This window comes from Bufo gargarizans, chromosome 8, assembly GCF_014858855.1.
Source record: "Bufo gargarizans isolate SCDJY-AF-19 chromosome 8, ASM1485885v1, whole genome shotgun sequence".
Classification (NCBI taxonomy): Eukaryota; Metazoa; Chordata; class Amphibia; order Anura; family Bufonidae; genus Bufo; species Bufo gargarizans.
In genome coordinates this window covers 184,419,193-184,446,016 of record NC_058087.1, presented here as the reverse complement: position 1 = coordinate 184,446,016, position 26,824 = coordinate 184,419,193, and the positions used below count along the sequence as shown (strand labels likewise).

Genomic DNA, 26,824 nt, shown 5'->3' with positions numbered 1-26,824 from the left:
CCTCTCCATTGCTCTATATAAGATACAAGGTCTTCTTCTATGATGCAAGGTCCTTCTACAAGTCAAACCTTATGATAGGTGCTCTGAACTCTCCAAAGAACGGCCTTAAAGGTACAAATGACCATAAGTACCAGTACTTGAACTTGGGCCTTCTCTTTCCATAGGCCACATATAAAATACAAGAGCTCCTTCTGTAGTACATGGTCCTTTCTACAGGTCAAACCTTCCAAGGAGAGCTCTAATCCCCACAGAACAGTATAAGATACAAGGGCCCCATGCAGTATAATATAAAATGGCTCTATACAGTATAAGATACAAGGGTCTTATACTGTGTAAGATACAATGGATCCTTCCATGATACATGGTCCTTTCTGGAAGGTCAAACCTTACGATGAGTGCTGTAATCCTCCATAGATGGCCTCAAGAGGACAGTTGCCCACCAGTCCTGGGAACTGATTACGTGACCCATTAATTCTGCATGATGCCATTCTTTTCTGCCAATATCATGTATGCCGATGTGTGCAGAGCTCGATATCGAGCCTTGGTGACCACATACAGAGTGTGATGCTGTCCTGGCATTATATAGTTGTGTTCAAAATAATAGCAGTCAGACATCACTAACCTGATCAATCACTGTTTTTGGTAGAAATGATATTTCTACATGGCAAATAATTTACTAGCAGGTGTAGTAGAGTAATAGAAATCCAACAGACCCAACAGTCATGACATGCATGCTGCTGATTCTCTGTAATTCAATCACTTATTGAAAGGGGCATGTTCAAAATAATAGCAGTGTGGAGTTCAATGAGTGAGGTCATTCATTCTTTGAAAAACAGGTGGCAATTATTGCCCTTATTTAAGGAAGGAAGGCAGCAAATGTTGTACATTCTGGTTACAGTGCATTTCTCTCTGGAATTCTGAGAATAATGGGTCGTTCCAGACATTGTTCAGAAGAACAGCGTACCTTGATTAAAAGGTTGATTGGAGAGGGGAAAACATATAAAGAAGTGCAGACAATGATAGGCTGCTCAGCTAAACTGATCGCAAATGCTTTAAAATGGTAACCAAAACCTGAAAAACGTGGAAGAAAGCGAAAAACTACCATTCAAATGGATAGAAGAATAGCCAAAATGGCAAGGACTTCGCCAACAATCAGCTCCAGGAAGATGAAAGAAGGACTAAAGTTACCTGTGAGTTCTGTTACTATTAGAAGACGCCTCTGTGAAGCCGAGCGATCTGCAAGAAGCCCCCGCAAAGTCCCACTGTGGAAAAAAAGACCTGTGCTGAAGAGCTTACAATCTGCCGAAGAGCACATTGACCGGCCTCCGTTCATTCCGTGGACTGATGGAAGTAAGATTGTTCTCTTTGGGTCTAGTGGCCGGAGACAGTTTGTCAGACGACCCCCCAAACACTGAATTCAGCCCAGTACACGGTGAAGACTGTGAAGCATGGTGGACAAGCATCATGATATGGGGATGTTCTCAGACTACGGTGTTGGGCCTATTTATCGCAGACCAGGGATCATGGATCAGTCTGAGTCCATCAGAATACTGGAAGAGGTCCTGCTGCCTTATGCTGAAGAGGAAATGCCCCTGAAATGGGTGTTCCAACAAGACAACGACCCCAAACACACCGGTAAACGGGCAACATCTCGGCTCCAGACCAACAAGATTGACGTTATGGAGCGGCCAGCCCAATCCCCGGATCTGAATCCAATAGAAAACTTGTGGGGTGACATCAAAAATGCAGTTTCTGAGGCAAAACCAAGAAATAGAGAAGAACTGTGGGATGTAGTCCAATCCTCCTGGGCCGGAATACCTGGTCACAGGGGCCCGAAGGTGGTGACTCCGAGCAGCACAGACGTCCAGCAGTTCTCAGAGACAGCGGTTATACAACTATTAGTGACGGGATTCAGAGGAAAGGAAATCCTCAGACATTTCTCAGTTTATATAGTGAATGTTTGAGTTTGTAAAGAATACAAACACTGCTATTTTTTTGAACAGTCTAATATTCACTTTTCTTAATTTTTTTTTTAGAGGAACAACACAAATTTGATATATTTTTATTCATGTTTTGATTTGGAATAGAACGTGTAGTGTTCCCAATGTATTTGTGTGTATGGAAATAAAAGCTATTAGAGGGATTTGGAGCTTTATTGACTTTTTTAAACACACTGCTATTATTTTGAACACAACTGTAAATCGGGGGGTATAGATGCCAAGCTTTGTAGATATTACCGTAGACCACCAGGGCTGCCAGCCCGGGTCCTGTACGCCTCGTCTCTCGCTCGAGTCAGCCTGGCCTCTACATCTTCTGATACGCCATTAAGTTGCAGATAATTACAGCAATTCATTCTTCATCAGTAAGCAGCTCCTTAGTGCCAGCCGAGCGGCCCTGCTCTGTCTCATGGGGTGGATCCTGACCATAAAATCCACACACCACAAAGCATGTCCACATCCTCACTGCCAGGCTGCTCCTCGCTCTGATCTCCCTGTGCCCCCCGTGATGCCCGCTCCATGCTAAGTGTATAATGCGCACAGCAAGCTGTGAGGAATATGACAACATAATGGAATTATTAATAAAACACTGTACAGAGACTGGATAACCCCTCGTGCCGAGTCTGCACAGTGCCAGGAGGGGCAGGTAAGGTACTGATGAGGAGAAAGATGGTGGGCCAAGCTAATGGCTGCAGGCCTCCACTAGTGCCCCCCGTCAGCAGCATGGGGGGCAGTCATGGGTTCTTTGCCCCCTAGAAGTGCCTCAACGAGTCTAAGGGTGTCACGTGATGACTGAGGCACTGATGATTGGCTGAAAGGGTTTGCTTAAAGGCATCATCAACCAGTGAGTTGGGTAGAAGAAGACCCCTATAACCTGTGTCGGAATACCCCCAATGGGATTGGACCTGGAAACATGCTGTTTTGAGGTGGACGGGGATCAATCCCCCTGTAGCCAATCATATCATCGGAATATTGTGAAGTGGGCAGGAAGAGAGCGCTCTGTAACCAGTCAGGTCATGGAAAGGATGACAGCAGCAGGAGAAGAGTGTGCTGCTCTTGTAGGAGGCAGTGACCTGTCCTCTCATGGGGTGGCGTTATTGAGGACAGGGCTGCAGGTAACATGGGCTCTGTCATGATCAGACAAATGGGAGATCACAGACTGACAGGAGGAGTGGAAGCAGCAGGGAACCCAGCAGCACAGAGTATTTCAGGAGAGGTGTGTGTTAGCCTTGTAGGAGACAGTGACCTGTCCACTTATGTGATGGTGTTAGTGAGGACAGGGCTACATCCGACATGAGCGGGAGGAGGGACATGGAGAAGAGGGAGGTCCTCAGCAGCACAGAGTATTTCAGGAGAGGTGTGTGTTAGCCTTGTAGGAGACAGTGACCTGTCCACTTATGTGATGGTGTTAGTGAGGACAGGGCTGTATCTGACATGAGCGGGAGAAGGGACATGGAGAAGAGGGAGGTCCTCAGCAGCACAGAGTATTTAAGCAGAGAAGCTGATATTGAAGGGGGGCTATAGACTGATGGTTACATAGTGGAAGGCGTTAGGTCCTGAGCAGCACAAAGTATTTCAGCCAAGAAGTGTGCTGATATTAAGGGAGGCTGTAGATGGATAGTTACATGATGGAAGGAGGCAGTCCCCAGCAGCACAGAGTATTTCAGGAGAGGAGTTCGCTGATCCTATAGGAGGCTACAGGCTGAGCGTTCCATAGTGGAAGGAATGAAGGTCCACAACAGCACAGAGTATTACAGGAGAGGAGGCTACTGCCTGAAAGTTACGTAGTGGAAGGAGTGGGGTGTCCCAGCAGTACAGAGGATTTCAGGAGATGTGCTGGCTGAACTTGTGGGAAGAAGTTGACTCGTGATGACGTGGGTAAGGACAGGCCTGTATGTGCGGGGTCATGGCATCTAGCCGCATGGGGTGGAAAACTTTCCAAGGAACCTGCGGATATCTTTGAAAGTTATCAGCGCAGAGAAAGGACTCAATGGCGGAAGATGTGCAGGAAACGGAGGGGGTGCACCAGCAGTTTGTCGGATTAATGGGCGGGTGCGTGATGTTGTATCTTTCTGATCTCATACATGTACAGTGTATGTCCGTGGACAGAAGCCTTTGTATATGTATGTGCAGAGAAGAAGGTATACATAGTGCATCCTGCACATCGAATCACCCCCCCCCCCTTTCCCCCTCATGGACTTCGGCCAAACTCCCAGCCTACCTCCAGACTGACTTGGAGCTTCCGGATTTCTGGAGAAGTATAAGAGATCTTCTGTATCCTGCAGGCCTCTCCCGCAATCCTCTGCAGTTTAAGATTATGTTCCTTTTATCTGAATCTTAAAGGGACCATCTGTTTCCAAAGGATGTTAAAAAAAAAAGACCTTGGGGAAAGGCAATTGTGAGACAGTCCTCCTGACAGGAGACTGGTAACGAAATAAGCATGGCCGGGAGCCCAAACTCATGATGCCCTGTGCCTGGCGTTCCCTGCCACCTTTACATGGAAGAGTGGGCTGACAGCTCCAGATTGCAGAGCTGCGCTGGTAATCTGCTGCTCCGCTACACCCTGCCGTATCCGCCCGTGCTGGGAAACGGTGGCCCCATCTGCATTAGCTCCATGCGGATTTTTCGTGGTATTGGCTCGGATTTCCATGTCAAAGGGTTAAATCAGGTGGCAGAAATCTGACATGCTGGGGGTTTAAAATCCGCAAGAGGTGGACGAGATTCCTTTTTCCATTTTTTCCCGTGACGCAGAATGAAAATCTACAGCGCTCTTTGTATGCTTAGGAGTCATGTGGGCGGTCCTTCTCAATGACTGGTAGCTGTCACTCACTAAATGGGTCCGCCCACATGACTCTTAATCAGTTACATCATATAGTCAGGGGTGCACCACCAATGAGGCCAGGTGAAGCGATTGCCTCAGGCAGCAGCAGGTAGGGGCCAGAGGGGGGCAGCGGAAGGGCCATGGGCAATGAGTGCTTTCATTCTGGCAAAGGGGTTAGGTTAAGAAATTGGCATTGGGTGGGGGGGGGGGCTGTTTCAGTTTTCGCCTCAGACAGCAGAAAGGCTAGGTGCACCCCTGCATATAGTACATGATCATCTTTCTAAAAAATAAAAAAGCTAGAAGCAGCTCAGGGGATGTGTCCTTTCAGCTGCAGCTCTCTCCCTCTAACTGCCACATATGGCTGGCGGCAATTGAAGAGTTAAACTGAGCACGCTCGACCAGCTCATTGAGGTTGACATAAAAAATAAGGAAAACAACAAACAGCAGGTGGCGCTGTACAGATACGTTTTATTGAATAACTCAGAGGCTACAATACATTTTTAATTACATGCAATTACAAAAGTATTCAGATCCAGGTGCTGCGTTGAAAAATGTAGAATATGTTTAGTGACATAACCCCTTAAAAAGCTGAAAAGCAAGGATTTTAATGATTATGATCTATGTTTTACTGAATTCTTTCCACAAAACTATGTTGGGAGGTTTATCAAAACTGGTGTAAAGGAAAACTGGCTTAGTTGCCCATCGCAACCAGTCACATTCCACCTTTCATTTTTTTACAGCATCTTTTGAAAATGAAAGGTGGAATCTGATTGGTTGCTACGGGCAACTAAGCCAGTTTTCCTTTACACCAGTTTTGATAAATCTCCTCCTATATATTTATCTGTTCAGCTCCTCCTGCTGCCTCCAAATGCCGTACGCAGAGCGCCACTGACCCCGAAAACACGACTACTATGTCACTGTAGACTTGAATGTACTTTTAATCCATATGCAAATGAGCAGTTAAGTGCACCAAGGGGCGGGGCCAAGCAACTCTGTGCACCTTTGCTCCTCCTGCTTCCTCTGCCAACCCACGATGAATGACTTTACAGGAAAGAGAGGGAGGGGCTGGAAGAGGAAGCAGGAGGAGCAAGGGTGCAAAGAGTGGCTTGGACCCGCCCTCGGTGCACTTCGATGCTCATTTGCATATGGATTACAATGGATCGCTACGTGAAAGGTATCGATACGTTCGACTGAGCTCGTCCTACACGGTTTATCGGTGAATTTCCTGCTGACGGGTTCCCTTTAGGTCACCTCTATTCATCTTCCTCTGCAGACCATGTTTTCCTTCACTCCCGGAGGTCGGTAGGAGGCACGGAGCGCTAATTCTCTGCGTCTCGCCTCCTTTCCCTGTATCAGCAGGTGACCTGAGGCGGAGTTGCTCGCCTGTGCTTCCCTCTCGTGCTCCGCTCTGATTGTTCTGCCGCCAGCAGGTGTGGGAGTTACAGACCCTAGGGCAGAGGACGCTACACAGGTAAAAGTGTGTCAGCTCCGCTCAGCCAGAGCTCGTCTGCTCCGACATGTTCACCATTTTACCACCAGATCAGCCTGCAGCAGAAGGCAATTACCGGGGACTCAGACTGCGCTCCCTCCGTCCCCCTCCTCCCCCCAAAATGCACAGATGTTTACTGGCGCACAGTGCCTTCCTCCCTGAGACTCTCATCAGGACCCATTGATTGCGAGGAACCTTCCATTCTCGAGCTTTCTATACAGTGGAGCATGACACGACGGGGCCTCATTTATCCGACCTGTCCTGATCACCTCAATCAGAGTTCAGTCTCCATTTCTTAAACTGCTGAGGTAAAATGAAAGCTGTGCTGTGATTGGTCTCCTGGGCATCCAAAACCTTTCTCCTGTTTTGATAGCATCGACCAATCAAAGCTGAGTCTCGATTTCTTAAACTACTGAGGTAAAACGAAATCTGTGCCGTGATTGGTCTCCCTGGGCATCTAAGGCCTTTCTTTTGTTTTGATAGCATCGACCAATCAGAGCTTAGCTTCCATTTCTTAACCTGCTGAGGTAAAATGAAATCTGTGCCATGATTGGTTGCCCTGGGCAACTAAGACCTTTCTCCCGTGTTGATAGCATCGACCAATGAGAGCTTAGTTTCCGTTTCTTAAACTGCTGAGGTAAAACGAAATCTGTGCAGTGATTGGTCTCCCTGGGCATCCAAAACCTTTCTCCAGTTTTGATAGCATCGACGAATCAGAGCTCAGCTTCTATTTCTTTAACTGCTGAGGTAAAACAAAAGCTGTGCCGTGATAGGTCGCCCTGGACATCCAAGACATTTCTCCTGTTTTGGTATCATTAACCAATCAGAGCTCAGCTTCCATTTCTCAAACTGCTGAGGTAAAACGAAGGCTGCACTGTGATTGGTCGCTCTGAGCATCCAAGACCTTTCTCCTATTTTGTTAGCATTGACAGAACATATATGGCAGAGGATATGGAGTCTGAAACATCTGCGCCATATTCTCAGCCCAGGCATGCTTAAAGTGGCTGTCACACTATGGCAGCATACAGAAAAGACTCTACAGACTTCTTCGTCATCCCTTTAAGACAACACTTTGTAACTGAACAGGGGGGATGGGGGGGAGCATTGTTTGTTTACGTGCATTCCCCGTATGTATCCCATCCATATAGAGCAGACACGACCAATCAATCCCGCAGGGAACGAGTGTAAACAAACGACGCACGTAAACAAATGGCACCGAGTGTGGGGGACGACTTTTAACCCTGTCAGCAGAACCCCTTTATATGTCGTGCGATGAGCCTTTCTTTCTACCTATCCAGGCACTAACAGGTTAACCAATGAAATTCACAGGGCATTTTCTTCCATGCCGAATGTTTTGCCTCCGCATGGCACACCGCATAGTATTAACCCCTACCCTGCACTGCGTGGCGGTCGCCGTCCCCCCCCCTTCCTCTTCTCCCGCAGCATCGCACAATAGCTAATTTCCAGTTCCATTCCGCCGCTGAAACCTCACACAGCGATTGTGAAAGGATTGCCGATGGATCCTCACTGTGAGTGCCTCTTATTTTTTTTTATATTTTTTTTCTGTGGCGTAGATAGATTTTTATAGCGCCTGGATATTAATTGATCGCTGCTGACTCTGGCGTCTCCTTCTCCCTCCCCCTCTTACAGAACAAAAAATATTCTCAGAAGATACATGGGAGGGAGGGTATAAAAGGCGCTCTGTAGAGCTCAGTACATTTTTCTTCCTGTTATTTTTTTGTATTATTTAGGTTTTTTTTTACAGCTGTCGAGGAACCTTATTTTCCAGCGTGCAGGTTCCCCCTGTGGCAGCAAAGGGGTTAAGCGCTAATAGGCCGATGCCTGGAATTCATCCTGCACCTTGCGATATTGGCAGCGTTGCAGCAGCACGAATGGCTCGCACTCCTCTACATTTCATTTGTATGCAGCGTCTGGCTCCACCAAAGCACCTTCTGTGCTGCTTCAAACATAGATCATGTAAAATGTTGCTGATCTTCCCCTGCACAAATCACTGGGAGGGAACCAGCTGACTGCATGGGGGGAGGGAGGACGGCCTGTCCTGCTGGCGCAGGCTCTACAGAAAAGTACTGGGTAACCTTAGCTAATGAGGGGCACAGGTGCTGGCATGGTGGGCACATTCGCAGAACGTGTGCACTGGGGAACGTGTGCAGACTTTTCTGCCTGCTACGCGATTGGGATCTCTCTGAGGGCAGCCACTATCTCGCCATCTGTCAAGCTAGAGAACTGAGGCAGGGGTGCACCTAGCCTTTCTGCTAGCCCCCATGCCAATTTATTAATCTAACCCCTTCCCTTCAGCTTATGGCCCTTCGGCTTCCCCCCCTCTTGCCCCTACATGGTGCTGCCTGAGGCAAGCGCCTCACCTGGCCTCATTGGTGGTGCACCCCTGAACTTAGGTTGCTTGGTTCCAGCGCAACCCCTGTGCTCAACAGCAACATGGATTTGGCAGCCCCTGATATTTTTTCCGACCCTTTACAGGATCATTGTGAGATGTCGCAACCTTCATACAGTTAGGCCACGTCCATGAAAAGCTCAGTTACAAGATAGTCAATGGTTCATCCATGAAGAATCCGTTCTTTCGCCTTTCACGTGTGGTCCGTATGATGCGGACGCTGCTAAGCTAAAAATGAGTGTCCACGATGAAAATCATGGATAAAGCATGGATGGTGTCCTCCATGTTTATTCCATGGTTTTCACCGAGCCATAGAATATAATGTTCGCGAGGGATCTCTCATCACAGACAAAAGTAGGGCATTCTCCCATGGTATTGTCTGTGGAAAACACACATTAATTTAAAGTCAATGGATACGTGCACGGTTCGTGGAGACCACAGACAGCACATGTAGGCGGTTCACTGACGTGTGAAAGGGGCCTTGTTGATACGGTCTTTGCTTCTGTATTGCCACCAAAACTTTGGAGACCTATTGTAAAGAGCAGTCGATCTCTACAACAAGCTGGTATGTGTAGTAAGTCTGTGTATACACAGGAGCTAGCTGAAGTGTGAAGGTCGAAGGTGCCTCATCTCTCTGTGATAGGGCAGGATGCATGCACATGCAGGTTCTTTGACTGGAAATTGCAGCTTTGGGTTGAATTTTAGGAATTCCTATAGTTTTGAAGAGCAGTAGGAGTCGGTAAGTCGGCAGTGACAGGGTATAGCAGGATTAGCGTGCTAGCAGGTGAAAGCCTCCTATCTGAATCTCTTCTGTTCTATTTTTTTTCTACAGATAACAAGAGCAAGTCATGCAGTCTTTTCGGGAAAGGTGTGGTTTCCACGGCAACCAGCAGAACTACCAACCATCTTCACAGGATTCCTCACGCCTGGAGAATTATAGGCATCAAAGTCACCCGGGGCTCAACTGTGTGCGTCAGAGACAGATGACCAAAGGGTACTATGCCCAGACGTCCTATCAAGGTTACGAGAACAATACTGGGGAGAAATACCCCCGTGGTGACAAGCACATGAATGTCCAACAGCTTCAAGGCAGGGTCTCTTTTGCTACTTTCCCTGAGGGCAATGTGTATCCTGGACAGTATTCTGGAGAAGATGGGATGCAAAATTGGGGGCAATCTCAGGCTTTGAGTGGGGCAAAATATGAGGAAAACGTAATAAAGAAGACCCCTGGAGAAAACAGAGCGTATCAAGATCCAACTGGACAAATACAGTTCCGTTCCCACTCTCTACACCACCCCCAGCAACCAAACCTTCCTTACACTAAGCTTCCACAGCAGAAGGTCCAGAATGACGTCCCATCTTCCCCACTGCCTTTTTCCCAGTCATCCCACTTCAGCCAAAATTTTCCAACTTCCACATACTCTTCCGTGCCAGGGAACAGCCCCGTATCTCATTCCTTCAAAAGTTGCACATCCCCATCCAACCCTCCACATGAACATGCTATGGCTACTGCCGGTCAACGGGTGCAATCCCTGCATGGCTACCAGTCATCAAGAATGGCTTCCTTTGAGCAAACGCAGCGCCAACATGCACAGGAAACTTTGCACTACCAGAACATGACTAAGTACCATGGGCAACATTACAGCCAACAAGGCCAAGCATATTGTCAACCTGAGACTCCCAGTAGAACTCCAGAGCAGTATTATCAAACCTTCAGTCCAAGTGCCAGCCATTCTCCAGCCCGCTCCGTGGGCAGATCCCCATCTTATAGTTCCACTCCCTCTCCACTAATGCCAAACATTGAGAACTTTCAATACAACCAGCAACAACATAACGCTAATACATTCCCTATGGGTATTTCTGATCACAGCCACTACATGCCTCTCCTCAATCCTTCACCTACAGGCACCTCCAGTCCAGAGTCTCAAACAAAAAGTTTGCAGAATGACAAAATTCCAGAGACCTTGCTATCTGACCTCAGTTTGCAAAGCCTTACAGCTCTTACTTCACAAGTAGAGAACATCTCAACAACTGTTCAGCAACTTCTTATGACCAAGTCTGGAATTCCACAGAAGAAAGCGATTAAGACTTCTCCAAGGACCCCTGAGCAAATGAAAGGACAGCATTGCAGTTCAGAGAGTAGTGCTTACTCATCTGAACCAATGGGGACACCTCTTTCAGAAACCCTTGGTACTCCACAATCTGTCCATGCCGAGGTCCAAGATACAGACTACCTTAGCGGTTCTGATGACCAGCTAGAGAGGAATTACTTGTATTGTGGTCCAGGACGAAGCACAGCCAGGGCCAACAGTACCAAAATGAAGCCAGAATCCATCTCCACATGTTCTGTGACGTCGCCTGACAACATGTCTACAAAGTCTGATGATTCATTTCAGAGCATCAACGCCAATCTCCCATTGGAGACTTTTGCAAAACTGGTGAGCAGCGAAAGAGAGTGTCCACACTTACTGGTTAATGCTTTGTCCCAAGAGGAGTTGTCTACAGAAATCATTGCTCTACAAGATGCCATTGATAATGAGAAAGCAGAAAAAGCTTGGGTCGATTCTCCGGAATTGGATAATAATTCACCCAAATCCCCATTCAACTTAGAAAATCATACTTGCGTGGAATCAGTGGTCAAAAACACGTGGTCAGATCAGGAGAATGTACAGATGTTTTCAGAAGCTTTGAAGAAAGGTGCACCAGAAAAAACTCATGATAACTTCAATGAGGACTATTACGAAAAAAATGAATTTCAATCACCTACTGAAAAGGTTGTCGAAGAAAACACAGAAAATTCAAAAGGTTTGGGCACAGAGAAGAATGTGGACACTGTGACATCTAGCGCTAGCTATACCAGTTACTCAAATACACTGGCAAATTGCGCAAGAAATTCTGATCCCTTTGACTGGCCAGATAAAAACATGACCGAGTCTTGCCTTCGGTGGAAAGAAATTGAGCTAACTCTTCATTCTACTGATCTCCAGAAAGGTTTGTTTCAAATCAAGGAAAGTAAAGTTGATAGTCAGCCTGATGTTCCTGATATGGAGACACCCCTGGAAAACGACTCTGGGGAGGATTTCAATAAAGAGGGGGCTGAAGAGATGGCGTACCAAGAAGACAGCAAAGAAGACAATGTTAAGTGGTTGGAAGACACTAGGGACTGCTACACTGAAGAGGATTTCCATGACATACCCGATCTTCCCTCCCAGAAAGAATCAAATCTAGAACCAGAAGACTATTCCTCACTCTGTGACTTCTCTGAAAGAAAATCTTTCATTTATGATGAATCTATTACAAAACCGGCCAGAGGTTCTGAAGCATTATCTTCCATTGATACACCAGAGTCCATAGAAAATCCAAGTACCGAAGAAAAGGAGAATTTGGTGGCATCATCACATTTGTCATGTAATTCTATTATGTTGCTCGGTCCTGCCGTTGAAACAGAGTCGAAAGTGAAAAGCTGGTTTGAATCCACAATACCGCACATTGACGACACAAAAGAAAAAGTTGAAGAAGACATCGAAGACAGTGTGCTAGAATCAGGAGCCATTCAAGAAGCAGAAGAAAAAAAAACTGAAACAATAAATAATCAGCCAACTCCAAAAACGGAAGAAGTCACTGAAAAGAAATCTCTGAGAGGTCGAAGGAGTCAATGCAAAATTGCTGAAAGTTCTGTGCCTAGTGCTCCTGTCCAGACTCCGACAGATCTGAATAGTAAATCTGTGACCAAAATCACTCCAGCAAGGATGTGCACCCGTTCCACTACCGCCAAGGTAGAACCTCAAGGATGTGGAACTAGTACAAAGACACCTCTTCAAGAGAAGATGACTAAGAAAGGAGCATTTGGTGAAAAGGAGAGGGCCCCATATAAAACTGGTAGGAGAGGTGGTAAAAATGCCCTGAAAATAGCACCAGCACCTAATGACGAAAATGTGTTCCTTCTGCAAAATACCTCGCCAACAGTCCTTGACAGCACTCAGAAATCAAATAAAAATGGCTTCAGTATTCTGAGGGATGAGCGATCTATGATTCTAAGGTCAAGAAGCAAGAAGCAGGAGCTCTTCCCAGCAAAGAGAAGAAGAGGAAAGAAGGGAATGAACTTTGTCCTGAAGAAGCGTTCATACTTAAAGAAAATAATCGCCAACAATTGCTCTGCTGGGGATACATTTCAGATGATACCAAAAATCAGGAAAAGGATGAAGCTCTCAGACACAGCAGTGGGAATAAGTGTAAAAAATTCAGAACGGCCTTTGCATTCTCTGAAGAGGAAGTCAAGCTTAATTTCTCCGATTCCGGCCAAAAAGCGAAACCTGATCATACGTGGCAAAAAGACTAAAAAGCCAAAGTTAGAGGCCCCTCCCAAATTATTCAAAAAAATTAAGCCAGTCAAAAAAGAGAAGGTCAAGTTAGCAATAACTTCGAAGAAGAACTGTAAGGTTATCCTAAGTGCCCCTTCTGTCCGAATAACCCAAGATGTTTGCCTGAAGGTGACCTCACGCGCATCATATCATGGGCCAATGAAGACAAAGGTCTTGCCTCCGAGAAAGGGCAGAGGTTTGAAACTGGAAGCCATAGTTCAAAAAATGACATCGCCAAACCAAAAGAAACAAGGTGCTGCCATGGCAGGAACAACACATGTTTTAGCTATTAACAGCAGTAGTGTTGCCCAAGGAAGAGAAAATAAAGATGGCACCTTACTAGGGGCAGATGCCAACACCAAGGTAATGGTTCATGATCTGAGCCGTACCGAATCTTCGAAGCTGAAGAATGAACAACATAATGGGAATTGTCATGGGTCAAGCAACAAGACTCCTCTCAAAGGAAAACCCTTCTACAAGAAGAAAGGAGCTCCAAAACTACATAGAGAGGCTGGCTTACGGAATATGGCCAAGAGACAAGCCAACTGTCTAGGTTCGAAAAAGCCTAGTTCTATCCCCAAAAAGAAGTTTAGAAGAGGTAGATCCAAAAGTTCTCCGAGCACTTCTAAAGTGACAGTAAAGAAGTTGCTTGGTTCCTCTCCATCTGTGCCTCTTACGTCTAAAAATAAAGCTCTATCGGACAATGTTCTCTTGACCAATAAGTCTCGCTCAAGTGAGTGCAAACAGGTGAGGGCCAAAGAGATCTCCATTGTCCCTGAGACATCTGGGGACGTCTTGTCCCAAACCAGAACTAGAAAAAAATCTAAGAATCCAGCCTTCAATGGCTACACCAAGAGGCAACGTAAGTGTTCTCCCCGAAACAGGTCCACCAGCCAAGCTCCTGGAACCAAGCGAAGGTCAAAGAGGCAAAACATTCCTCTTGTTACACCCAAAGAGCCAGAAATTAAATTGAAGTATGTGTCCTCTAAACCGGCCCGGGCTGAAAGCAGAGTTCAACTCTTCTCCCCATATATTCAGGTGGAGAAAAAAAATGCTTTCACTACTACTTGTACCATCGTCAATTCTGCTGGCGACGAAATGAGATTATTGAAGGAGAGAAGTACAGTCCACTCTTCGTCTCCGGTCACATTTTCTAGCCAAGGTTCAATACCGCTTTCTTCTAGGATGCAGTTGGGACCTCTCATCTGCAAGTCGGTGAGCTCCGGTTGTCTTCTCTGTTGCCTGTGCCGTTGCCCTGCCAACTATAAAGACTTGGGTGATCTTTATGGCCCATATTACCCCATGGACTGTTTACCTAACAAGAAACCCCGGCCGAAAGATAAAGTCAAACCAGAGGACACGTCGACAGAGAAGCCCTCCAAGATGGTAGAACCTCTTTGCACAGCAGTGAGCGGGAGGACGTCTTGCACGGACAGTGGAGCCACTGAGCCAGTCAAACACAGTAGTCTCCGTTCTAGCACCCGTGCATTGCTCAGGAAGCTGCCCAGCTGTTACTGCTGTAATAAAAAGGCAGAGGGGACAGACGCTGAAAAGCCCAAGAGGCACCATTGCACCAAAAGCTCCGAGTCTCATTCACTGGAAGTAGAGACAAAGGAGCACTGGGTCCATGAAGCTTGTGCGGTGTGGACCAGCGGAGTTTACCTAGTGGCTGGAAAACTTTATGGTGTCCATGAAGCTATACAGATGGCAGCTTCAGGAGTGAGTAGCACTGTCAGTTTTGCATGAAAGTTATAAAATAAATTTTGGGAAACTTTTGAAGCTTAATGCATCATGCACACGAACGTATGTATTTTGCGGTCCGCAAAAACGGATCCGCAATGTATACGGATGACGTCCGTGTGCATTCCGTATTTTGCGGAACGGAACACCTGGCCCCTAATAGAACCGTATTATCCTTGTCCGTTATGCGGACAATAAAAGGACATGCTTTTTTTTGGGCGGAACGGACGTACGGAAACGGAATGCACATGGAATACCTTCCTTTTTTTTTTTTGCGGACCCACTAAAACGAATGGTTCCGCATACGGTCGGGAAAAAATCGGAACGGACATGGAAAGAAAATACGTTTGTGTGCATGAGGCCTTATATTCTACATCGGCACTGAATTTGAGTTGTCACTACAACAAATCTATTCATCTCTATTGGACTGCTGAAGAGAAGCATAGCTCATCGCTATCTCCGGCAGTCCCATAGAAATAAATGGAGCGGCTGCGCATATTTGCGACCATCAGTCCAGAGACTCCAAGACCCCCTTCTCATTATTAGCGGTGGTCCTAGAGTGAAACGTTCTTTGGGACAATCCTTTTACGTATCCTCTAAATCAGGGATGCTCAACCTGCGGCCCTCCATCTGTTGTAAAACTACAACTCCCACCATGCTTTGCTGTGGGCTGATAGCTGTAGGCTGTTGAGGCATGCTGGGAATTGTAGTTTTGCAACAGCTGGAAGGCCGCAGGTTGGGCATCCCTGCTCTAAATCAAAGGCTCTGCAGCTTTCTAATACATTTTAGGTTTCAGTTTCTCTGCCATTTTCAAAATCTCTCTTTGCTATTTATGAACGGGAGTATTCCTGCTCCCAACTGAAATGGAATGCACCTCACAGCTGAAGGTTTGTTACAGTCATAGCCGGTCTAGACACTTGGGGATCATTTATTAAGGGACTTGCAACTATTTTAGTTGTAAACGTGGTCGCAAGTCGCTACAATATTTAGTCACACGCCCGGTTTTATGCCGTGTTCGGGAGTTGGGCGGAGTGGGGTCATGTCGGGGGCCGTGCCAGCCTTGGCATAGTTACCAGGTGGATATGTTGGCAAAAAACTACTCCAGCCAGGAGCGGCACAGACTGCTGTGCTCACTTCTGTCGGGTTTCTCTCCGTGCCTCTGCATCAATTATTTTTTTGGGAGGACGTGGGTCTGGATCTGTCTGCAGAATCCGCACGGATGTTGCCCGTGCATTAGGGATAGCAAATTGCGGTCCCTAAGGCACGGAACGGACGTGTGCACGAGGCCTCACTGATGGAAATCGCTGACCCAATCACTGAAGTGTGAACTAGGCCTTACAGTGATAAAGCTTGATTCGACTATAACCGGTTCAAGTTGTAACGCCTATAAACAAGCAAAAATGACCAAATATATCCGACCCAACCTAATTCTTGTTCTGCCTGGCATGTGACTTAGGTTGCAGAAGCAAAATAGAATCATCTCCCCTTTAATTTTGTGGCGTCGCAGCCTGGTCTGCACCATAACACAATGCCGCCACCTAGTGGCCAAGAGGGGTGACTGCGTCAGTCTGCAGCCATTGTGCGCTGTTGTAGATTCTTATATAATGATTGCATAAAAGGGTTTATATAATGTTCTGTATGAGCTCCAGACGGCAGGACTCTGTTAGATTTAGTGATTAAAAAGGGAACCACGGGGTGCGATCATTGAGGGACAATGTGGTCAGTGAGTGTATAGGGATAGTATGGGGGGGAGGGGGGTCACAATCGGCATATCTACTGACAATGGCAGTCAGTAAGTCATCAGTCCACCCCCCATCCCACGCACTAAGTGCTGGTGGATCTCCATCTCCTTTGGGTACTGTTTTTTGCCCTAGCAACCCCTCTGCACCAGAAATGTGGACATTTTGGGAAGTACTGGCAGAAGACCCGCTGTCATACGATAGTCCTCCTCGTGCTCCGCTCCTGTACCTCCATCTGTATTCTGTGCCCCAGATTTTTTTCCGTCTGCATCAAAGCTACAATCCACAGGGTTAAGACGCCCACGCAGGGAGCTATAATTTTTTGCTGCGCTGTGATCATACTTGATGAGGTTGGATGGCACTGCTACATCTGTAGAGCAGACATGAGACCGAAATCATACAGAGCGGTTCATTCTCAGCCTTTAGTTAAAGGGCAACTCCATCCCAATAAATAGTTTATTCCCAGTGCTACCAGTACAGCCATTACATGAAAAGGATAGGTCAGCATCCGATGTGAACAAGGCCTTATCTGTCAGCAAGTCTGACTCAATCTGCTTCAGTGCGAGTCTGTAAGTCCGTTTTTCCCACTAGCTGCACAGCAGACTTAATCTGTCAGTATCCTGTCCTGTCACATGTGTCTGGCAGAGCGGCTCCCCAGCGGCAGTGCTGAGTGTCACACTGACGCTGATTGTCTCCGATTTACTGACAGTATGTGGTCAGTGCCGGTGAGAGACCAAAGAAGCAAATAACAAAAGAAGCCAACTGATCCTAAGGCCTCTTGCACACAAACGTATTTTATTTCCGTTTTTGCGGTTTCCATTTGCGGTCCGTATGCAGAACCATTCATTTTAATGGTTCCGCAAATTTTTTTTTAATGTATTTCGTGTGCATTCCGTTTCCGTATTTCCGTTCCGCTAAAAGATAGAACTTGTCCTATTATTGTCCGCATAATGGACAAGGGTAGTTCTGTTCTGTTAGGGGACAACTGTTCCGATCCGCAAAATATGGAATGCACATAGATGTCATCCGCATTTTTTACGGATCCGTTTTTTTGCGGACCGTAAAATACATACGGTCGTGTGCAAGAGGCCTAAGGGTGCATTTTCACGACTGTATTTTCGGTCCTTGTCCGATCCTAATTTTTTACAGATTGCACACGGACCCATTTGTTTCTTTGGGGCCGCAAAAAATGCAGACCACACACAGATGTCATCCATGCGGCCGAGCCACAAATTATAGACTATGTCCTATTCTTTTTCGTTTTGCGGACAAGAATAGGCATTTTTTCCATGGGGCCCATAATAACTGCAGGATGCACATTGACCACATCCATATATTGCAGATCCATGATTAGCAAAATTGAAACGGTCATGTGAATGCCCCCTAAGTTACATCCTGTATTATACTTCAAAGCTGCACTCACTATTCTGCTCGGAGAGTCATTGTGTACATACATTACATTACTTATCCTGTACTGATCCTGAGTTATATCCTGTATTATACTCCAGAGCTGCACTCACTATTCTGCTGGTACAGTCACTGATGCCTGGCTGCATCTGCTGAGTATTACTCCCTGGGTTGTGCCTTGTGTTCATTAAAGTGGACTTTATACAAGCTGGGCGAGTGTTTTGGATTATATCTACTTTGTTGGATTATAGTCCAGAGCTGCACTCACTATTCTGCTGGTGCAGTCACTGTGTACATACATTACATTACTTACCCAGTACTGATCCAGAATTACATCTGGTATTATACTCCAGAGCTGCACTCACTATTCTGCTGGTGCAGTTAATTTAAAGATCACAGCAATAGAGCTTCAGTTGAAATGCTTTTATTTTTGCATCAATCAGATAGACATGTGGCAATTTCGTGTGTTAACGTTTTCGGCAGATAGGCCTTCGTCAGACACTATGCCGCAGTCGGTAGCCTGGATAGAAGGAGGTGTACACACCTGGTGAGATGGTGCATGTAGCACTACAGAGTAAGTGGTATCCACTTACTCTGTAGTGCTACATGCACCATCTCACCAGGTGTGTACACCTCCTTCTATCCAGGCTACCGACTGCGGCATAGTGTCTGACGAAGGCCTATCTGCCGAAAACGTTAACACACGAAATTGCCACATGTCTATCTGATTGATGCAAAAATAAAAGCATTTCAACTGAAGCTCTATTGCTGTGATCTTTAAATTAACTGCACCAGCAGAATAGTGAGTGCAGCTCTGGAGTATAATACAGGATGTAACTCAGGATGAGTACAGGATAAGTAAAGTTTGTAGACAGTGACTCCACCACCAGCAGAATACTGAGTACAGCTCTGGAGTATGATATAGAGTGAGTACAGGATGTATGTAGACAGTGAATCTTTATAAAACCCTTATGTTACAGACACGACCTCATCTGTAGATTTCACTGTGAATAAAGGATTCCACGGTTTTCTCAGACAAGTCCACACAGAAAAAAACTTTAGATTTGCAGCGGAGCCTTCTGGGTAGAGACATAGAATCGCGATGAATCACCTTCTGCTTATTATATTTTTGCGCTGACCCTGTATAAACTTGTCCTAGAACGACCTTGTCTGACAAACGACTCCTTAACTTACAGCTCTGTCCCAGGTGTCAAAAGCCAGGAGCGACTGTGGGCTGCAGTCACAAGGGATGCACGCAGACCTACCACTACACGTGCGCAACGGAGGCAGGTGAGTCACTGCACTGCATTCTGGGTAGCGTGTATTCACTTGTTTAATGGTCTTGAATCGTCTTCTTCTGTCAGGTCAATAAAGTCTAACTCCACGCAGAACCTGAAAATGCCCCCAGGATGCACTCGGGGAGTCCGGGAAGCTTAGCTTTATGGAGCAGTTTTATGGGCTCTTCAAGGTGCTGCCATTTTCTACTGTTCTTTAATAGAAGTCGCCATCAAACAGCTCCACATATCACAGCTTCCCGTGAGTGTGTCATGAAGGAAATGGATATAAGGGTTGACTGCGATCCCACCATGTAGTGGTTGCAGTGTGGTTGTGAGACACGAAGCGTAGTGCGGTTGAACCATCAAGCACCGTGGTGTCCCCAATCCGCAAGATACAGTACGTTTTGCACCGCAAAAAAAATGGAACATGTTCTATTTTTTGGTGGTGCAGGGGCACGGACCAAAATCTCATGGAATCGCTTCGTAGTGCTTCCGTTCAGTACCTCCACTCCAAATCTTGTAAATTGCTGACCCATTCAGGTCAATGGGTCAGTGCACATGGCCGGTGCCCACTATATCGCAGACCTGCTGTTTGTGGTCCGCAATATGGGCACGGGGTCCACACACTCGTGTACATGAGCCCTGACTCTCCAACTGACACAGCATCTTATGTGTGGACAGGAAGCCAGTGTCTCTATTTATTCCTATGGGAGCCTCAATGTCAGTCTCACAGGAATGAATAGAGAAGTAACTGACTTCCCGTCCTGTGTTGTCACATGACACAGCTGAGGATCAGAAGGGAGGTTGTAACTCACAAATGCAGTCACTGGTAAGAAGATTACGAGCACGGGCACAGGGCACACACGCTCGTGTACATGAGCCCTCAGAGTGTTGGTTGTATAGCACAGCTGAGGATCAGAAGGGAGGTTATAACTCACAAATACAGTCACCAGTAAAGAAAAATTACCTTCACTATAATTTACATCATGTACTTTTCTAACAGGTCAGAGATTTTTTGTGGGAGTGCTTCTTTAAGAAGGCTACCCCCTCACTAGCACAAGTCGTATAGAGTGAGTTATTGGAAGGGTTTTTGAGCCCAGCGGTCCAGACGCTCCGTACTCCTTGGCTGAATCTCAGCTTGTAGAACAAGACAAGTATCTTATTTCCCCGGCTCGCTTTGTCCCCCCAGAGAGGAGATTTGGGGAGCAGCGCTGTCTCTTCTTATTTTTCTACGGTCTGTTTTGCAGTCGTACTTCTCATGTTTTACATCCCGGAGCTTACATTGACATTTCTCCAAGTCCAGAAACAACAGGAAAATTTCCTAGAGAAGGAAATCAATTAGACAAGCGTCGTGCGGCTTGTATACTCGGTGGCTCTGCTCCCTGGCTATACCACCCCTGGACAAACCCCAATTAAGTATTCCCCCCCCCCCCCGCTAATACATTGGACGATTTTCCTGTGGGAAGGACGAGGAAGTGCAAAAAACACCAGATTTTTGTGTCTTCAAAATGAATTTAAAGTGAACACACGACCAATGGGAAGTCGTCGCCTCTTAAAGTGAAAATGTCCACTGTCTAGTCCCCCAGCTCCACGATGGGGACGCCATACACTGAGAGTTATTTCCTGTACAGATTTCTGAAGTAACAGAGCCCACTACCTACCATGTGCTATATATTCACAGGTGTCTTCGGGCCCCCTTAGACACCAGGGCCTGGGTGCGATTGCCACCTACCCCCCTACTTATGAATTGTGGGGGCTTGGTAAGTATAACTTTGATGGCAGGGCAGATGCCTTTCCTGCAGTTTATTAGCTATTTCCTGACATTTTGGCAGCCATATTGTCGGAGACCTTGCTTCTATCACACGGCAAGCAGATCTGGAGGTTGTCAGATAGCCAGGATATAATAAATATTCACGCCGTGTGAAGCGCCATTCATAGGGGATCATTTCTGGTTTTATCTTTGTAACCGTTTTCGTACCACCATTTGCAGATTGTGTCACCGTCATTATGAGGACGTACCGATTGGATCCATTTTCGATCCGCAGACTGATATTTGGTTTGCTTTCTGTTCTAGGTTGCTTGTTAAATGAAGAGAACTTCTCATTAAGATGTCCTAAACATAAGGTATTGTACCATCTATATTTTTTATTACTTAAAGGGGGGGAACTCCAGTTTCAGGAAATAAACATGAGGAATGATATAGAAAGCATATTGGAAAGTTACATAACTTTTCATCATACAATGAATAAGATTGATTTTCTGAAACTGGAATATCTCCTTAAAGGGCAACTGGCTGACCTGCTGCATGTGCGCTTGGCATCTGAAGACATCCGTGTTGGTCCCATGTTCATATGTGCCCGCATTGCTGAGTATAATGAAGTTTAAATATATGCAAATTAGACTCTAGGAGCAACGGGGGCGTTGCCATTACACCTAGAGGCTCTGCTCTCTCTGCAACTGCTGCGCACCCCGATTGACAGGGCCAGGCAGTCGTGGTCACGTTTTCACTGCCTGGTCCTGTCACTCAGAGTGCAGAGGGTGCGGCAGTTGCAGAGAGACAGAGCCTCTAGGTGTAACAGCAACGCCCACGTTGCTCCTAGAGGCTCATTTGAATATAATAAATCATAATTTTTCTCAGCAATGCGGGCACATATGAACATGGGACCAACACAGATGCCTTCAGCTACCAAGGGCACATGCATCAGGTCAGCCATTTTCATAGGTACAAATCTGCTGACAGATTACCTTTAATGTAGATGAAGCTTGTTCAGCATTGTAGGTAAAAAGGGGCGCAGACTTCATTGTTGCCATAAAAAAATCTTTGTATCACCATTTTGGTACCATGGGATTGATCCAGTCACTCAAGGGTTATTTCAGAATCTGTTCCAGAATTGGTTACCTACAGACCCATAAGCATCCTCTACGCTGTGACCATCCCGCCTGGCTCGCCAACTCACCAGACGACCGCATGCTTAAAGGGGTTCTGCAGTTTTTTTTAAACTGATGATCTATCCTCTAGATAGATCATCAGCATCTAATCGGCAGGGGTCCGACACCCGGGACCCGTGCCGATCAGCTGTTTGAGAAGGCAGTGGCGCCGCGGCCTTCTCGCTGTTTACCGCAGGACCAGTGACGTCACAACTAGTATCTCTGGCCTGGGCGCGGCTAAGCTCCATTCATGTGAACAGAGCTTAGCCGCGCCCAGGCCAGTGATACTAGTTGTGACGTCACTGGGCCTGCGGTAAACAGCGAGAAGGGCAGTCGGACCCCTGCCGATCAAGATGCTGATGATCTATCTAGAGGATAGATCATCAGTTAAAAAAAAACTGCAGAACCCCTTTAAGGGAGGGAGGTCCACGTCATAACATTTTTGTTAGAAGGCTACCATTTTGTTGGCTGAATCATAAAAAGACAGGGATTTTCCATTTGCTGAAATCCCAAAATTTCACTTTACAGTCGGGAGGTCAAATTACTAATTAAAGGTTATAGGCCACCAAATAGCGCCAGGGGCACATTGAAATTAATATTATTTTCTAGCTTTCAAGTACTGTTCCATATTTGACTACACCCCCTCCTAAATGAATACCCGTCATGACCAGCAGGTGGCAGTTTTGTTCTAGTCTTTGGGATGGAATTAGCTATTCTATTGAAGTTTCACTTCCACTCTTCCATTTTTAGCCTGTATAAAGCCCTGTTCAGACCAGGCCTCTGGTTAGTGTGCAAAGCTACCAACATACATGGCTAGCATGTCCTTAAATTCCAATGAAGGTCGGAAGAGAGTCCTGTTGGGCCAGTATATGTCGGTATACAACAAAACAGAGAACACAATAGCATAGTTGTACCTCCGCGACTACTACGGTGTTCACAGCCGTGTGGGGTTCTACTATAGTCACACCTGGCGTTTCAGGACATGTTGCTAGGCAACCACCCATCGTAATGACCAACACATTGTTTTTGGCTTATTTCGTTGTCATGAAAGGCTTAGCTCTCTCTTAACTTTCCTTTGCTGTCTTCCAGAGGCACCTGGTGTAATCGTCTTTGAAATAAACATTACCATCATCACACCCGGGATCTTTCATTCGCTCCTCAGCACTGTCACACCGCCAAGCAGGGGAGTATAATCTGCCAGCCTCCATTGTAACTACAGTCGGTTCAGGCCCTACCATGTCCATGTGTAGACAGTGCAGGAATAAGAGGTGTCTCGTCACGCAGCTGATGACTTAAGAACGGCGGCATCAGGCGTACACCAGGATGGCGGTTGTATCATGGTGTAATAAAGCCGAAGCAGGATTTGCACTGATACGGCTGACGGCGGTTTCCAGGTTGTGCCCGTCGCGGGCAAACCAGTAACCAGAATTTATTTGACGTCAAACCTGTGCTCCTAACACATATCAAAGGAGAGAGCGGAAGTTGTAGTGTTCCAATACCCGGCTCCAGGTGTGACGCAGACATTGGAGGAGGGCACGGCTTTTGTCAAGAAAGCTGACAAGATGACCGCCATCTGCGCCTCGAACTGTGCGTTTTATGGAGGTTCCTGCAAGAAAGAGACCGATAACCACCAACCAAAAGGGATTTTTTTGAATGTTTGTTCCCAGCTGTTGTATGTTATGTGTATTAATACTACATCACTCATCTGATCTGACAACCTCCCCACCATGGTCCTTGTCCTCGTGTCTTATTTTGTGCTGTCATCGGCCATTTTGACTGCCCCCCCCCCCCCCCTCTCCCCGCTTCATCATCCTGTCACTTCTTGCTGTTAAAGATTCTGGAGTGGAGCACATTATTGGCGACACACGGCTGCAAAAGAAAAAAACTGCGGGGCCACATTCCAAGAAGTCAGCTGACCACTAAACCACCACATTTCGCTGCCCTCACGATCCTTCCCCCTGCTGTAAATACAAAGTGTTTGACTGTCAGAGTACGGACAATGCCTCATTTTATGGTGTGTGTATATATATATGTGTATACATATGCATATATATAATATATGAAGACTGTAAATGTTTAACCCCCGCAGCTGCCGGAAAGGCCTGCAAACGTTGCGCCTCGGCCGGCCCTGCCGGCAGCTTAGGGGTTAAAGCTAGTGTTCTTTTTAGTAAATTTGCTTCACACTGAAGACTGTGTGTACCGAGCTTTCTAAAAGATGTTTATTTTCTTTAAGAGTAAAAGAGGCTATTGGGAATGTCAATAAAATCTACAATGAACCGTTCTCGGTCTGTGTCGGCCATCTTTGAAACGGGCGTCGGGGTCCTGATGGTTGTTGGCACAGAGCGTCTCCAGGAAATGTCGCCTTGATTGGCTGAGGTGTGATTCTACATAGTGCCAGCAGGGGGCAGTGGACAATAAGCATTCGTCCTAGCCTCCGCATGAAATGGCTGATAACAGGAAACATTATGTGGCGTTCATTTTTTACGCCCTCAGATAAACATTATATATTCGGTGAGGGCGGCCATCCTCCAAGGACCTTCTCACCTGACTTGTCAGTTTCAGTGGGATCTTAGGGACCATCCTCTGAGGAAAATAGGATTTTTGAAACTGTAAAAGTAAAGTAAGATGGTTCTCCGTTGCCCAACCAATCACAGTGCAGCTTTCCCTTTTTACTGTGCTCTTGAAAAATAAAATCTGCACTGTGATTGGATGCCCCCCAATAGGCTTGCCCCTATTTGTTTGGGTTATTTTCGCCCTGGATCTGACTACCCTTTAAGGGCTTATTTCATGACTATTGTATAGTATAAAATGCAAATCGGACAACATATTGTACATGACAAGCCCTGTACCTCACATGGATCCAGAGATCTTCTCATTCATTGATTCTCCGCGGGAAGGGGGGTCCTTTTTGTTGCAGCCCTTTCCCTGTCACAGCACAATGAGTGTAACCATTCTACTGCAGCTCGGGGAAGCATGTCCTTTCTGCTGCAGCTCTTTCCCTGCCACAGCATAGCGGATGTGTTCATTTTGCTACAGCTGTGTCTCCCTATCACAGCTCAGGGGGCATGTTCTTTCTGCAGCTCTCAGCCCATCACAACTGTGAGGTGTGTCCTTTCTCAGGGGGGGCTGTTCTTTCTGCTGCAGCTCTCTCCCTGTAAGGGCTCATTCAGACGGCTGTATGTTGCAGAACGGGTGTGAACTCATTCATTTTAATGGGGCCGCAAAAGATGCGGACAGCATCTGTAGGATATTTTTCATGGAATAACCCCTTCAAAATAAGGGAAGCAGCCAAGTTAGGTTGGGCCCTCGTCCCATAGCAGCTGCCTTGTATGCCCTTGGCAGCAGAAAAGACTAAGTCAAGCCGAAGCTGAATGTTAATGGAGGTGGTAGTTGCTGTATATATTAGCAGCCATGTATTTCTCACGTACATCCCCTTTAAGGGGGTTTTCCTTTTTGGACAACTTCTTACCAAGTGCCTAAGGCTTCGTTCACATCACCGTTCAGCCTTTCGTTCTCCTGCTCCGTTTAGGGGCAGGAGAACGGAAAGGACGGATAAGCACATAACTGACGCCAAACGGAGTCAAACGGAGCCTGAGGACGCCATAGACTTTAATGGGGTCCGTTATGTTTCCGCTCAGAAGATGATTTTTAAGCGGATACAAAAGTTGTGCATGCAGGAAACATAACGGACCCCATTATAGTCAATGGGGTCCTAAGGGCTCCGTTTGGCGTCAGTTATGTGCTTATCTGTCCTTTCCGTTCTCCTGCCCCTAAACGGAGCAGGAGAACGGAAAGGCTGAACGGTGATGTGAATGAAGCCTTAAAGGGGTTTATGGAGGTAACAGACCATGGGACCCTCTTTGTTAAACCAGTGGGGGGTTCCAGCAGTGGGATGATCCATAATCAGACAGATAAGCGACCCGCCCACTGGTTGTTCAAAATGGACATCCCCTTTATATTGATGCTTCTCACCAGTTTAAAAGAATAAAATGAAGAGCCGGGAGCCGAAGGGCAAAGCAAAAAAAATCTACTTTATTATTATTTTTCCTTACAAAAGAAAATTATAAATATTTCAGAATAAAATCCTCTGTACAAAAAACACTAAGAAAATAAGATCTGAGAAGAAGTCGTATAATCGCCCATTGTCCCAGTGGTCGGGGGGTCCTTTGTGTGATATGTACAAGGTGAGAGGTCAGCCTAAAGTAACGGACATGTGTCAGCTTAGAACTGGACTTGGTGAAGGGGGGGGGGGGGGGGGGGGGAGTTGGAAACAGTCCTTAATTTGCAGGGACTGTTCCTAATTTTCCGAGACAGGGCTTGTGTAAACTGCTCCCAATATTGAGTGTTCTCAATGGATTGGGCGTTCCCCGGATTAAATTTACCAATGAGAATGTTGAGTTCAGTTCTCAATGACAGGGCCCCGAAGTAGTGAGGGGGCCAACCCTGCCCCATGACCAGAGATTTTCAATATAGAGATGGCCAGACTATATAGTGCAGTTACGTATGGAGTAGAAAGATGCAGCAAATCGGTGGAAGGACCACAGATCCCAGCAGTAAGGGACCACAGAAATCTAGCTGGACATCAGGCATGAAAGAACTACTAGGGGTACTAGGAGGGAAACTGAGCCTTAGGCTCCATTCACACGTCCGCAGAA

The 26,824-nt window shown here is 46.5% G+C and overlaps 1 protein-coding gene across 3 annotated transcripts in view; it reads left to right on the top strand.

Annotated features, from left to right (window-relative positions):
* Positions 1-24,450, top strand: part of RAI1 (retinoic acid induced 1) — a 112,491-nt gene extending 88,041 nt beyond the window's left edge. For all 3 annotated transcript variants that reach the window (XM_044303337.1, XM_044303336.1, XM_044303338.1), the window contains 4 exons: positions 9,550-14,797; positions 19,161-19,254; positions 21,316-21,365; positions 23,259-24,450. In XM_044303337.1, coding sequence (XP_044159272.1) covers positions 9,566-14,797; positions 19,161-19,254; positions 21,316-21,365; positions 23,259-23,273 — 5,391 coding nt within the window. In that variant the 5' untranslated portion in view covers positions 9,550-9,565 and the 3' untranslated portion in view covers positions 23,274-24,450. The remainder of the gene's footprint in view (positions 1-9,549; positions 14,798-19,160; positions 19,255-21,315; positions 21,366-23,258) is intronic.
* Positions 24,451-26,824: the final 2,374 nt, after the last annotated feature.